Source organism: Ambystoma mexicanum, chromosome 8, assembly GCF_040938575.1.
Source record: "Ambystoma mexicanum isolate Mex_15411 chromosome 8, UKY_AmexF1_1, whole genome shotgun sequence".
Classification (NCBI taxonomy): Eukaryota; Metazoa; Chordata; class Amphibia; order Caudata; family Ambystomatidae; genus Ambystoma; species Ambystoma mexicanum.
In genome coordinates, this window is record NC_090929.1 from 83,663,166 (window position 1) to 83,678,931 (window position 15,766).

At 45.0% G+C, this 15,766-nt stretch overlaps 1 protein-coding gene across 3 annotated transcripts in view; it reads right to left on the reverse strand.

The window, feature by feature from the left end:
* Positions 1-15,766, reverse strand: part of REXO4 (REX4 homolog, 3'-5' exonuclease) — a 185,864-nt gene that overhangs the window by 7,629 nt on the left and 162,469 nt on the right. For all 3 annotated transcript variants that reach the window (XM_069609354.1, XM_069609353.1, XM_069609355.1), the window contains exons 6-8: positions 5,583-5,671; positions 4,965-5,039; positions 4,343-4,417 (exon numbers count right to left, since the gene is read on the reverse strand). In XM_069609354.1, coding sequence (XP_069465455.1) covers positions 4,343-4,417; positions 4,965-5,039; positions 5,583-5,671 — 239 coding nt within the window. The remainder of the gene's footprint in view (positions 1-4,342; positions 4,418-4,964; positions 5,040-5,582; positions 5,672-15,766) is intronic.

The following is a 15,766-nucleotide window of genomic DNA, read 5'->3' on the forward strand; positions in this document are numbered from 1 at the left end:
TCTCTTTACTGCACGATCAGAACGTCACAAGGCCTAGTATGATTGTATTTGTTCTGCCCCCCCTGTTCCCGCACCCTCTTGTCTTCCTCGAAACACATTGTGTATAGGCACATTATAAATACACCAATTCATAAAATAAATTGTACACAACCTGGACTGTGAATATAGTCTGCATTAATAAATAGCACAATAGTTGGTAAAACCCGTTCGCTGCCACCAGCCGTAACTAGAGGATTGTCTATATGACTAAAAAGTCACAGGAGCAGAGAGAGGCACTCCTCATAAGGTGGTGCGTGCCTATATGTAAAACGTTTTAGGAGGGATATCCTTAAGAATAGTACCAAGGATAAAACAAGAATCTCAAAGGAGAACCCAAAGGGTTCCCAGCAACACTGCCCATAAGGAGCTGTGTGCTACAAAAGTTAAACACAGATGCCTTAAAAGAGATATGAAGAAGAGTAGACTCCATAGTAAAAGTAAAACACAGAACAGAGTTTCAAAAGACAGAGCCCATAAGACTGAATGAGTTGAAAAGGCTCCACTCATTCAGGATATAAAGAAAAAGGTCCAGAAGTCCAGCAAAAGTACTGGGAGTCTCACTAGGAGATATATGGGGTGGGGGCACGAGCAAATCGCCCTAACAATGACCATGCCTTTTTTCACACTTCTAAATGGGTTAATGCTCAAGGTTCCCATGCGTCCAACACATACACACATACCCTTGTGTATCGCTGCTGGTTTGAAATAAACATCTAGACCAAGAGTACCTACCAGTCAACTCTTGAATAGGTTGAAGACAGGGGAGCGACACAATGACAGCAATATTAAGATCCTTCAAATCTTTGATAAATATCCAAGCTGGGGGGACACAGGATTTTTATCCAATAATACAGTGGTTTACATTTTGAACATTGAAATCGATGCCTTAGCAGATACGTTGCAAAAGAGAGGAAGCATTCTGTGCAAGTTATTGTAGAGAAAAAAAAAAGGGAAAAGGAAAACATTTTTAAAAATGAAAACAATAAATTATGCTTTCCCTCTTAACCAGACCTTTAGTTTCATAGGCTTTGAAAACATCCAAAGAAGGGCATAAAACTCTTCCTATATAACGTGTAGCAAAATGGTAGTGCTTCAACGTCTTGCCAAAATTAGCTCACTTTTTTGATTTTACATTACCAAATGCATTTTTTAATAAATCTAATAACTAAATGGGGAACTATTTCGATATCGGTATTGTCCATATATACTTGGCGCCAAGGCGCGTCACTTTTTAGAAATCCTTACACTTGTTCTAGGATACATTTAGCTTTACTCCCTAATGTATTCACATTTCCTGAAATGTATTGTCCAAAGTCTGTAGGTCCGAGGGGTCTTTGAGAGGACGGTGGTGTCCTTTGCAAGAAGCAGAATTCCCCAAATGACTACTGTCCGAAGCAGGGTATCCACCATGAGGGCCAAGATCTCCTCTGACAGATGGTTCATATCTAGAGACAATCACAGTGGTGCCAGAAAGCATCCCTAGAGACAATCCCAGTGGTGCCAGAAAGCATCCCTGTCTAACTCCTTTGATCCAAGGGAATGAAACAGTCGTTTTTCTCCCACGCCTGTAAATAGCAACAGCCCTTTTACAACTTAATCCTTGAATTGCAACCAAATAGGACACGGGTTTCAGCTTAATATATTCCAGAAAGAACTCCTTAATAGAGCATCGAAGGCCTGCCTTAAAACAAAAAGATCATATAGAAGCATTGTTTTTTTTAACATAAATGAGCTTCTCAAGCAGAAGGCTTAGTATGAAAGCTTGTTCCACAGTACTGCAAACCCCATCTTGTACAAATGATTGCATTACCCTCAAACTACCACCCTATCCAAAAGTATCTTGCCATAGGTGGTCACTCAATGAAATCGTTCTGTAGTTTAACGGATTGCCCCTCCCTCCCCTTTTGTAAAATCAACAGACCAGGTGTAAAAACAAATAACAGTTATTCATTACTGGCATCTTCTGGGGCATCAGCGTATTGACCAACGCGAGACAGAAGCTCTGTACTGGGCTCATTCTGCTCGTCAAACTTGAAAAGGAGCGGTGGAGTTCACTCAATTAGGCAACACACTTGTATGATGCTCTCTGGTGATTGTTGCGGCAGGCAGTAAAAGCAACACCTGATAGCCCTCCTGTCCACTTGTGGTAGGGTGGTAACTGCTTGAACATATCTGCCTGCCCCTGCTGTTCGTTCATACACTCTCCACCCAATCATTCCAATCTCGTTTTCACCTAAGCCTACCTTCAGTGACTCTACAGTCCAATTTAACCAAAGAGTCATCAACGACTAGAGAGACTGCCTTTCGGTTTGCCCTTTCATCGCCACCCCCCAACTTCCAATCTTGGTGTTCCCTCTAAACATTTCTTGCAAATGACTAGAGACATCAACCACCTGTATATAGCGCTAACATAGCAAATGTCTTGTGGAATTACATTTCCTACTGTCCTTGAAACAAGATAGAAGAAATGTTGCATAGTAAAAGATGCCATTATGCAGCAGCAGAGGTGCTCAGATATGCATCTTTATAGTCCCCAGCACTATGAAGTGGAATATTTCACATGTGCCAAGTTTTAAAACACAAACATACCAGTTCTTGACTGGCACCGTAAGAACTCGTTGCTGAGAAAACCTTTGCAAGTGCGGTTGATGGTAGACACTTAGACCAGAGCCAGACATGGATGTGTATTCATTATTGGATTTGTCTACAGCACCAGTTCCCCAAGCTAGTAGTCTCAAAGGGACCCTTGCCTGAGTTCATGTGGCTGAGCGCATCCCATTCAATTAATGAAAATACTTATCTAAAATAGCCGGCATGGTTGTGGAAGGCAGGGTTGCATACGGAGCCCCTATTCTATCAACCTGGCAGCTGGAAAAGCAAGGAGGGAAGGTGCTGCAGCAAGTGCTGTTGCTGCATCAATAAGGTAAGCGGGACTGTGGAGGGTGGGAAAAGTAAACATAAAAGGGGGGGGGAAGAGAAAGCACGGGCACGCGGCAAGGGTGGCAGCCTGCGGGAGCCAGCCTGGGAGTTCCAGGGAACACGGGATGAGATTAGCGGTTTCAGCCCGCGTTTCATGGCACCGGATTGGCTGCTCCCTCCTCCCCAGGTGATAAGGTGAATTGAAGTCTTCCCAGGAACCGCAGCACCTCATCTGCTGAAATGATTTCAAAGGAAAATAGTGTCATCTAGGGACTTGAGGTGTGCTTGGACCATCTTAAGTCCATTTGTAATTGTGGGTAAGGTCATCCCTTGGATCAAATGTTTCTTTTGAAATGTCTAGGTAGGTGGGCGGCTCAAAGGCAGAGGACACATTTCTTTGTATGCATGTTGCTTAGGTAAGATTACTGAGGCAGTGTTAGGAGATAGCAAAGGAAGGTTAAATAAGTGCAGGTAGTAGTATCAAGCATAAAGATATGATATGGCATTTATAACGTGCCTATACACAAGTGTTTAAAAACTTGATTAATAAAATAATTAAAAATGGAAAAATCTTTACAACGAAGGAGTCGTGTAAAATAACAGATCATGGTCAGTAACACATTAAAAGAGACTTTGTGCAAGAACAGATTTAAAAACATTGTATTAACTTGCTTTTAGATGTGGTGTAACACCAACAGAATCAATACGTGTTGTAGAGGGCTGGTGGCGACCAGAAATGTTTTGGCAAAAAATATCTTGGGAGGTGCTGCTAATTGTCAGATAAGCAGAGCAAATTCTCCTAGCTATAGAGCAACATGGCCACTAGCCGTCACCATGTGTTAGGGCAAAGAGCGGTTAGCAAAAATTGGGAACAGTCAATGAGATTAATCCCGACGCATAGAGGAGATTTTTATAGTGGTGCTATTAATCGGTCACAAGCTTAAATATATTTCATAGAAGAGGAAATGGCAAAGGAAAGAATCCGTGGCAACACATTATTAATAAGGATTTCCAGATAAGGTGGGCTTTTATTCATTCAGTATTCTAAATTTTGGTAATGAGCCATAGGAACCTGCCCCAAGACTAGCCAATATCTTTGAAACAACAGAGCCTCTATTTTGAAAAGAAAAACAATCTGGGTAAATTAAATGGCACACAAATGAATTAACGACCGTGATCACGATTATGGCGGGACCCAAATTCTGCTCTCATTGGAATGTCCGTCAGCTCCCTCATGTGGTGTTTGGTACTGCCACAGTAAAGCTAAGCTACTGAAGTCCACCATTGGTAGCATAAAATGACCCCAATTCTGCTCATTAATGTTCCTGGCATAGGGGCCTGAGAACATGTATTAACGGGATCTAAAATCAGAGGTAATGCTCACCGATGAGTGCTCAGAGGTCTGCACCTTCACGTTCAAGAGCTTACTGCACAGCAGTTTCAGAGAGGGCCTCCCAGACTAAATAAGGAAAAAACCAAACAGAGGGTTAAATCATGCAGTGATATTAGCAACGGTCTAGCCAGATGTAACATTTCAGACAACACAAGTTGTAGAACTTTGAATACAGAGCTCTTCTGAACCCTTCTTGAATAAACACTCCATTCCAAATTCCTCATACTTAAAAACACAGCAACAAGTGTGCCATTAACCCAATGTAATGGAACTCGGCGTATTTACCTCGAAGGATGAGAGGCCATGTCAGCCCAACAAGGCTTTAAACCTTTGATTGCAGCTCTCTGAAGTGAGCACATAACATGCAGAGTCATCCTAAATGCTACAAATTCAAACATCCCAAATCTAAAGTTAATTTTAGTCTTTTTGAGAAGGGGGCCTTCAAACATCTCAACTGACCCCAAGTAGGGTTCTTAGAGCTCAAACCAGCCCCCTCCTCCGCCCAACCCTGGGATGTGAGTTTCCATCTTCAGTCATACATATAATTTCAGGTCTGAAATGGATGAGAAACAGCTTATATCCATTAGGATTTTAGTGAAATAGATCATACTACCTTGACTTCCTGTTTGAAAGGTTTATACCGCTGTGTATCACGGATCTTTTTTCGTGGATGATCAAGGAACAGGATCTGGAAGAGATGGCGTCAAATGAGAATAGGGTTCAGCAGTCTAAAATGGCCAACTATATCCTTGTCTGCCAAACAATGCAATTTGTAATGACGTTTGACTGAAAGTTAAAAAGTAGTTGTGCATCAGAGTCCTTTGTCCAGCTATCTAGGGCTACAGCGACATTCCCATCCCGCTGAAATGGTAAAACAATTGTTATATTGTTATCAATGTGCATGTAGTGCGAGAGAGGACATTCTCTGCGGTCCCCCCCCCGCAGTTGAAGCAGCCTTTTTACCTTGTGCGAACCCTCTAGATTCTCCAGCTTTCATGGTTGGGGAAAACTATCGACCTGCTATCATCCCACAAACCCTCCAGCATCATAGGCATCCTCCACTACTCTGTGGTAAATAAACACTTTAGTTATACGATTCCACTTTTACAATCAAGGGGGTTGGAGTGCCTCAAACTCAAGGACCAAATGTTGAAAATAAGGCTAGACCAAGTTAAAAAGCATTTCAGTCAATTCAGGGGAAGACATACCAGAACACCCCCCGCACACCTACCTTTAAATCATTATGCAAGGCATGGCCAACTAAAATACGGCCTTCCAGGATGCTGGCTACTTCTTTCTGGACCTCTTTGAATGGAACTCCTGAAACAAATCCAAGTCAGAAAAACCTCTGTATGCACCCATGTATTTTCACAACCACAATGAAAGTTTGTTTCAGCACATAAAACAGGCAGTGTAAAGGTTACATCAATCTTCTAGGCATGAGGACCTCCTTATGGAGCCATGCACGTGTGACCCCAATGGCATAGAGCCTCCGAATTCAGTTTTTTACTATTTAACTGTCCAGTAGGTATGATATGATATTTTATTTGTATCGCGCTCGTACACAAGTGTTTCAGAGCGCGACTAGGCAAGGGAGGGGAACAGGGGAGGACACGGCACAACATAAAAACGATCTTACTAGGCCCAGTGACATTGAGAACGCGCAAGTGCACGGGAGAGGGAAAAGGGAAAAAGTGCATGGAAGGGGGAAGAGTGGAAAGTGCAGAGCAGAGGAGCGCAGATAAATAATAATAAATAAAAATAAATAGAAAATGGAGGCAATAAACAGTGCAGCCAGCAAGTGGCAAGTGCTGCGTTTAAGGCAGCAGACTGGGTAAGTCTGAAAAGTGCAGAAAAATGGGGGAGGAGGCTGTATGGGTACAGATCCAGTGCCCAGTGCAAGGGGTGGCCATGAGGCAGTGCAGGAAGGTGGCAGGGTGAGCAGGTACCTGGGCCCAGGGGACAGAGGGTGGCCAAGTGGGGAAAATGCTGCCTGGGATCGCAGGGATTAACATTTCTGCTCAGCTGTTCCTGGAATTATGTCATGCTGACTGTTGGTTGGTTGGGGGCTCTGTATTGCAGTGGCAGCAGGAGGTCTCTGGTGGAACACGAAGGGAGGAAATGTATCGCTGCAACTGCATTGCTTATAGTTGACCAAGCTAATGACCGAGGACACGTGACAGAACCGAGAAGCACAAGCTGTCTGAGAAGTTGTGAGGCAGTGAAAGCGCAGACTGTTTTCGTGTGAGTGATGCTGACCAGAGTCCATGACTTAGAGGGGTCTCACATAAGATTTCCTCCGCGGGGAGGGGACACATATAATATCAGGATAAATGCCATTGTGTGAGCCGAAACATAATACGAGGTCCCTGGGCAGGGACTAACCCATGTGCTTAGACACAGGTGAGCCACCCTAGAAAGGGCTGATGACCAGTATAGCATGAAGTATACACATTAAATATAAACGTATAATAGCTGGGAGGAAAAAAGCGAGGGGTGGCAGTCACCCTGTAACCAGGGCAGTTTCAATGTCTCCAAGGTTCAATGTCAGGATGTGTTCAGGAGATGTTTGTTTTAATCACTTATAATGCGCACCAAACCCGAAGGTAGCTGGGCGCAGCATTACAGAATATGCAAGGCTTACAGGTTACAGATTACACGCAGTGCAAAATATATACAAGTCAAAGAAAATACAGATAATATGCAAGCAAAATATATACAGATTTACAAAGAGGACAGCATATAAATGGGTACTAGCAGTACGTTGGGACACTAGCCAGAGGGGGAAAATGAAAGTGTACACATGGGCAGCAAGTAGGCGGGTCTATAACATAACTACACTAAGAGGTCTCAGGAAATAAATAAGGGCTAGTCATTGGAAGACTTCAGCAGGTTAATGTAGTTGGATCTAAATTTCAAAAAGGGCTGCTCCTCACGTAGGGGGTGAGGCAGAGAATGCCATAATTGGGCTGCTCCACCTGGAAACTACCTCCCCCAGCCTTAGTTAGCCTGAATCTTGGTAGGATGAGGCTATTGTCATTAGAGGTTCTTGCTGGTCGGGTGGAGTTTCTTTTTAGGAATTTGTGAGATAGCTCGGTGCGGCATTGTTCAGGGCTTTGTGAACAAGGGATGCCATTTTTTGAATGGATTTTGTTTTGGGTGGACAGCCAGTTATTTTGGCGCCTGATCTTGGATATGTGCGATCTTTTGGACACTTCAAGAGCTGCTCGCAAGGCGTGGTTTTGTAGGACTTGAATCCTGTGGATGATACATTTATTGGCACCAATGTAGAGGGCATTAGAATAGTTGAGCCTCGATAGAATCAGGGCTCTAGCTAAGGTAATGCAATTGCTATCTGAGAGAAAGTGTTTACCTGCTCTAATGAGCTTACAGGTGTAAGCTGTGGCAGATGCCATAGACTTCACTTGTTTGTCGAAGGAGAGGATGGAGTCCAGATAGAAGCCAAGTGTCTTCACCTCCTTAGACACCTTGATGATATTGCCATTGATCTCAAATGAATTGTAGTCTTGGCTTAGCTTTTTGAGGTTAGGAGTCCCTAGGATGATGAGCTCTGTTTTATCATCAGACATAGACCATGGGTTGCCATCCATGCCTGGATGATAATATACACCCTACTTACCAAGGCCAAATCCTTGTTGTAATCCTCAGAAAGTGGGAGGAGAATCTGGGTATCATCTGCATAGTTAGTGTAGGTGATACCGAGAAGGTCCAGATCATCAAAAAGGGGCTTAGTAAATATGTTGTGTAGGGGAGACGCAAGAGCCCTTAGGAACTTTGCACAGGATGGGAATCGGGTCAGCCTCTGCTGATGGGGAGAACACCCTCATAGTCCTGTCGCTGAGGAATGACTCGATCGATGTTATGGCCTCTTTAGAAAAGTGTGCGGCTGAGTCTAGGTGGCTGCAGAGGACCCTGTGGTCCACAAGGTCAAATGCAGCCGACTGATGCAGCAACAAGAGAAGAGCCATTTTTCCTTTATCTCGTAATTCATCTATTTGTGCCTTCAGATCATTGAGGGTGGTCTCTGTGCCGTGTTGGGGTCGGAATCCTGATTGGTGTTCTCCTAAGAGCTTATTTTCCAGAAATTTTTGGATTTGGTTATAAGCAATCTTGTCCAAGATTTTAAGCAAAAAAGGTACTGTCGTGATGGGACGGTAGTTCGTAGGTATAAATGGTTCTAGGGTTGGTTTTTTGAGTAGAGGTAGTACCCAAGTTTGTTTCAGATTGGTCGGCACAATGTCAGATGTGAATGAGGCGTTGACAAGTTTCGAAATAAATGGTGAAAGATCCCAGGCAGCGTCTTTTATAAACTGGGCAGGGCAAGGGTTGCCCTGGCAGTTTGATGGCTTGAGGGAGAGGATGACTTTCTCCACCTCGAATATAGAGGTTTTGGAGAACATGAATCGTGCAGCTAGGTCCTGTTCCTTTAAAGCAGGGTCTAAGTTCAGATTGTTGGTCTGGGATGGCTGAATGAGAGAGGCTTTTTTCATGGCTATTTCGTTTTGGAGCATGGTTATTTTATTTGATAGTGCTTGTTGAATATCAGAGCACCATGTTTTATCTTTGGAACATGTGTCCGGAATGGGGATAGGGGACTCTAGTTCCTTGAGGATGGTGAACAGTTCCCTCGTACTCAAGTTAGCATTGGATATACGCTTGTTGAATGAGTTTTGCTTGGCCAGATGGATTTCCTTTTTATATTGGGAGGAGATTTCCATTAGTTTATTTTTGTGGTCTTCTGAGGGGATTAGTCTCCATGCTGTATCGCAACCCGTCTTAAGAAGTCGAAGATCCTTTAGTTTGGGGGTGAACCATTTATTTAAATGGGATTTGGATTTACTCGGTCTGAGTTTTAGAGGGGTGATATTGTCAAGGGTGGTTAAAATGATTTTGTTGTATTCGTTGACAAGTGTTTCGGGGTCTAAATGATCCGCTAATCGGTTAAGGGTGGATAGGATTGCCGGGATCACTTTATCCTTGGTGATACTCTTTATTTCTTGTTGGACAAGGCGGGGCCATGGTAGGTACTGGCAAGAGTGGTCTAGAGGTGGATAGTTCAAAAGGACAAGAAGTGGTCTGTCCAGGGTTGTGGGACGATGGATTTGATGTTGGCGGTGCAGTTGTAAAAAGACCTTGGCCGTGAGGCCAGTGGTGTGGGCTGCACACCCTAAAACCACAATCAAGTGGTGTAATTCAGTAATTCTTGTTACTCAAATGTAAATGTATTTTTCCCAAAAATGTTATTATTTCCACACATTCTTTAAATGTAGTTTTACTAGATTAACATTTAATGTTGCTTCATATGGCAGATATGTCACATTATGGCTCCATGGATATGTTTGGACCAGTAGTCCACATATTACCACAGGAAGGAACTAATTTAACTGCCTGATTGTAAGAAGTAAACCTGTATCTTTTAATGTGCATGAATAACTAGGTGCAAATAAATTGAATATTACAAACACTTTTTTTTCAGTCAAATCATATTTTTACTCTTATAAAATATTCTCATTGGGAATTGGACTTACATTTTTTTACGCCTTAAAAAATCATTTCACTCCCAAAATAGGGAGTAAAATACTGCCACTTCCAAATCTTATCTGGAGCCCTGGTTCTAGTTCCTGGGAATTTGCATCTTGTAAAGCACGTCTGAAAAAGGCGGCATATACTAGGTGGTTTTGCTTTCCTCAAACTGACTTTATGGAAACCAACAATGTGAGTACATATCTCTGGGGTGGTAGGTTTTTCATGATAACCCAGGGGTCGTCATGTTCGAGATTAGCATGGTTATGGTGGGTTTTAAAAGGCTTGAAGAACTATGGGGTGAACTTCTGCCATGTTACTAGGTGACATTGTGGCATGTGTGACTTTGTGGCTCAAATGGATTACCCTGCTTGCACCTTTCAGATACAAAGGTTTTTTCCAAACCGTTTTAAACCCACCATAAATTTGCTGGTGTTTGCTATGACTCCTACTAAGGGTAACAACTGATGTGTAGTTGTCCTGACAACCTTGAGATTATGAGGCACAATATTTGCGTTTGGGCCAATTTGCATACCCACGGTGCACAACTTCTGAAAGAAGTTGTAGATACCTGAGGCAACATCTTACATATCTCGCTTTCTGTTTGATTACCTGAGACCTGTTGATATATCCAGGGTTTCTATTCTAACTAGAACCTTTAAGCTTAGGGTTACCTGTCGGGGAGACCCTTCCCTACTGACCTTTTTCACACCCACTCCTGTTATGAGGGACTAATCGCATATCTCGGTTAAGTTTAATTATTAGCTGCCTGTGGCGCACACCTCCTCCTACTCCTCCTCCTCCGCCACTGTCACATTTTGTACCTCACATTAGTAAGGTTCATTGGAGAATAGGGGGTTTCAAATACATTTCCAGAAAGGTAAAGAGGAGTTTGTTGAAGTATTAAATGAAATCTGTTTTGAGAGTAGTACATTTCCTTTTTAGTTTGTTCATATTTCCCTTAACTCACTTTCATTTAGACAGATGAAACACTCCCAAGCCAAGATGGTGGAACACAGCCTCAGCAATGATTGGTTGATTTTACTGAAGGCAGCAATGTGTTGTCATTTAGAATTTTGATGACTGTTCTAAACTGCCTTTCATTAAAGTTGTCAACTGGTTGGGTCACATTATTGATAGCTCCAGTAAATTAAAGCTATAGTTACAAGTTTACAAGTATTGAGTCTCTTGTAGTTTTTAAAATATAATTCTTTTAAGCAAAGATTCAAGAAAGAAGTTTTCGAACGCTACGTTGAAGACTTCCTTCTAGCACCAGTTTGCTGAGCAACTGAATCGTTTAAGAGAAGAACAAGAAACTAAGCTAAGTGTATTTTTTTGTAAAAAGGAAGATAATTTCCAAGACTTATCTTCATAAGACTTTGTAGACTCTTCTTTAAAAAGAAAAATAATTTATTTAAAGAAAAGACAATTGTAAATTTGCAAAAGAATTCAAGTGTGCATCTTTTTATTGTATTAAGGTTATTTTCTGGCATTAACTTTGCGCGCAAACTTTATTCGCCGAATTACTCATTCTAACTGTTATTTCCTAACTCTTAACTAATATTTGAAGATTTAGTTGGTTGCGTTCGCGCTATTCGTATTTTTTCGTTAGTGCGGTTTTGAGTAAAGGACTTAGCGCCGTGACGCTGCGTCGTGGCCATTTTGGATGCATCGCATATTCCTACGGACATCATTTCTTCAAGACATTTGTCGAATGATAACGCTTCGGATTACTAAGCATGTCTGTTTTGTAACGTTCAAGTGAGCGTAATTCTAATTTTAATATTTTCAAGAAAAATATTGTATTTAAGAAGTTTCAAGTTAAGAATCCTTGAAGAATTGGATTTACCTGCGGAATATAAAGAGACATCAGATCAGAAGGTATTTGATTTACATATTTAGTGTAATAGTTACACAGAAGCAAGTACTCAGTCACAATAGTAAAAAACTACATTGTTGGGTATCCTTTACTGTTTATATAACAGCCAGAAGTTTTAGAAAAGAAAAGAAAAGAAAGAAGATAGACTATTGAAGAGAAGTTATACTGAGCACCTACAGTAGCAGCAGCATTCTTTCCAAGGCAGCCTAAGGGCAAACATAGCTTAGGCAACAGGTAATTAGGAAAATAATTTAATTAAGAAATAAATAGTCTGAAAGAAAGAATTATAATATTGATTAAGGTTGTATTTTCCTTTTAGGAACTCAACTGACTAAAAACCCATCCACAGAGGACAATCTGAAGTACCTGCAGTGGGAGTTCTTGTCTTTTGTTATTTTCTCCATTCCCCTTTCCCCTTGGGTTTGCCTGGCCAATAGTTTTATTGAAGTAGGATTGTTGAGCAGGCAGGCTTTGGGGGTTTGGTGGGCCAGCTTCACTCCTGCAGGATCCAACTACTTCAGTCCATGACAGCCACACAAACTCCATAGTGTACTGCTCTGGGTGGTGGCCATCTGCCACTAGTCTTTCCTTCAACCTGCAACCTAAGCCCCACACAGCTATATGACTCCTTCCCTACTTTCTCATGAGAGAGCAGGGGTGCAAGATTTTACATGTCTTTTTCCTATTTCTGTAGGGAGTATTTTTACACCCTATTTTTGATTTTTGGGAGTATTTGCCAATTTTTAGGGAGTGAAATGGCCGATACTCCCCTTATCTGTAGGGCTGACTAGAACCATGGCCAAATGACTGAAAAGAAGAAAAACGTTGTCTTTACAGAAGTGAACCCCTCAATCAAGATGCAAAAGCAGTGGCGAGAAAGACCCCAGAAAGGCGAGCGAACGCGGCACAGCAAGTGTGAGCGGCCTAACGGACAAAAGATGGGCGCCAAGCCACAGAAAATGGTCCCACTTTGAAGACTTCAGTGGGGGAAGACTGTATGGCCCTGAAGGCCAGATGAAGCAGGATGTTGGAGGTCTCAACATCCTTCCAGGTGACGGCACTGACCAACACCAAAGCTGAACAACCATGGTGGGAGGCTGGTGGTACAAAAGACTGGAGATGGTGCCTGCACGCAAGGCTGCCCAGCACACAAGTGGAGTCAGAAGGAGGCCAGAAGAGGCCCAGGGAGGACAGCCCTGTAGCCAAAAACTCAAACCGGATATCATCCAGGAAGAGCACCCAAGAAGTACAGCCATCAAAATGCAGTAACATCAGGCAAGATAACATGCTTCTTCCAGAAATTCTGTAGAAATCCAAAGTTAGGTACAGGGTTTCTTTTTATATGCCACCACTCACAGAGACTGGCCTATGCCAGCCCACCAATAACAGTATGGACTAGGGACGACAAGTTAGGAGGGCCACCCATCTGGTTGGCTGATGGCATTTGCTCTGGAGAGCCCTCCCCGAGTGCCTCTGCACAGCTCCCACCTCAGCTGCACTGTGATTGGCCCAGTATCAGCCTATCTGCTGCCAGTATCCACAGCCGGCAGGCGTAGCTCAGGAAGGCCCAGAAGCAAGGCCACTTCCTGTGGGACCTGTCAGGACCTCGAGACAACATTCTGTTCCATGCTCCTACGCTGCCCACCAGAAAAATCCGACCTCTGTGGCCTCTGGCATAGGTAAGTCCCATGCTGATTCATACAAGCCTCTGTCTGCTCATTGCATCTCAGCTTTACCCCCTGCATCCAGGCTCCTTGTTTAATCCCCAACACATAACCTGCCCCCTACGTCACTCACAATGTGTCTGCATGCTACCACCCACTATCCTAACCCTCTCTCTCAGCTACACACACTGCATCAATCAGTCCCGCCCACTGCCCAACCTGCCCTCACAGCGTTGCACTCTTCAGCATCAAGTTCTCCCAGCGGTACATATCAAGTAACCACCCTGGCCAGCAAACACAATCTTGCTCAGAAGCAACCTTCTCTACCCTTACCCACACCCAACATATACCCTGCCCCTACTGCCTGCATTCCTTCACCCCGGCAACCCCCCCCCCACCAAATCAACAGCTGATCGCGCTACGAAACCATCTATAAATGCCTTCAACCCCTGTATATTGTTTGGCGCTCTAAACATACCTGATGCTACCTCTATTTTGTTACATGACTCATTGATGTTACTGCTTTGCGCGCCTCAGCCGCTCCAGTTTTCAGCTCGTTACTTGCTCCACTTCACTCCAAAGTGATGCGTGCCTCGCTAGATACCACTGCCATGCGTGCCCCACCTCTCAACACTGCCATGTGTGCCGCCCCATAGGTTTGCCTTAAATGTGCCCAACCCGACTACAAAGTATTTTGTGTTTTACATGATGGCACTGCCTTGTATGCCCCTTCTGATTACAATGTTCTGTGGGCGTCATCCCAGGATTATGCTATGGGCCTTTCACCCAATAACATGCACCCCAGCAACCTGTTAGCCTCTACCTATGACACACCTGCTTTGGTCATCTCCTCTGAGAACTCTGTACCCCCTACAGCCCTGAACACCTTTACTGGTGTAGGAAATATACCCACATATCAGAGCCCCTTCCTTCCCTACCCAGGCTAAGCCCTTCATTCAGTCTAACATCCCGCACTTCCTCTGACAACCTACGCAATCTTGCCCTACCCAAGCTATGTCCTGTCAAAGCTTGCAAGCAACACAAGCCCACTAAGCGGCACTGGCGCCCTGCCTCCTGCGCTGCCCAAGCTCATGAGCGCCCTGTCTCCTGCGCTGCCCAAGCCCATGAGTGCCCTGCCACCCATGCTGCCCATGAGTACCGTGCTTCCTGTGCTGCCCAAGCCCACGAGTACCCTGCCACCCACGCTGCCCAAGCCCACGAGTGCCCTGCCTCCTGCGGCGCTGCCCAAGCCCATGAGTGCCCTGCCACCTCTGCTACCCAAGCCCATGAGTGCCCTGCCACCTGCTCTGTCCCTCGAACGACTTGCACCCCCAGACCTAAACCCATGATCTCATATCCCAAGCTACGTCCTGTCAAAGCTTGCAAACAAACCCAATCCCACCAAGCGGCACTGGCGCCCTGCCTCCTGCGCTGCCCAAGCCCATGAGCGACCTGCCTCCTGCGCTGCCCAAGCCCATGAGCACCCAGTCTCCTGCGCTGCCCAAGCCCATGAGCGCCCTGCTACCCATACTACCCCAGCCCATACGTGCCTTGCCTCCCGTGCTGCTGAAGCCCTGAGTGCCCTGCCTCCCGTGCTACCCAAGCCCACAAGTACCCTGCCACTCATGCTGCCCAAACCCATGAGTGCCCTGCCTCCCGTGCTACCCAAGCCCACATGTACCCTGCCACTCATGCTGCCCAAGCCCATGAGTGCCCTGCCTCCTCTGCTGCACAAGCCCACAAGTACCCTGCCACTCATGCTGCCCAAGCTCACAAGTACCCTGCCACCCATGCTGCCCAAGCCCACGAGTACCCTGTAACCCATGCTACCCAAGCCCACGAGTACCCTGCCACTCATGCTGCCCAAGCCCACGAGTGCCCTGCCTCCTTTGCTGTCCAAGCCCACAAGTACCCTGCCACCCATGCTGCCCAAGCCGATGAGTACCCTGCAACCCATGCTACCCAAGCCCATGAGTGCCCTGCCACCCATGCTGCCCTGCCTCCTGTGCTGCCCAAGCCCATGAGTTCCCTGCCACCTATGCTGCCCAAACCCACGAGTGTAAGTGTCCTGCCACCCAAGCCCACGAGTGTCCTGCCTCCTGCGCTGCCCAAACCCATCAGTACCCTGCCACCCAAGCCCATTGAGTCCCCTGCCACCCATGCTACCCAAGCCCATTGAGTCCCCTGCCACCTGTGCTACCCAAGCCCATGAGTGCCCTGCCACCTGCTGTCCCCGAACAACTTTCACCCCCCCAGACCTAAACCCATGACCACTGCCTCCCGCCCCCCTTAAAGCCCCAAGATCTGTAATGATGCCGATTGCTCCAA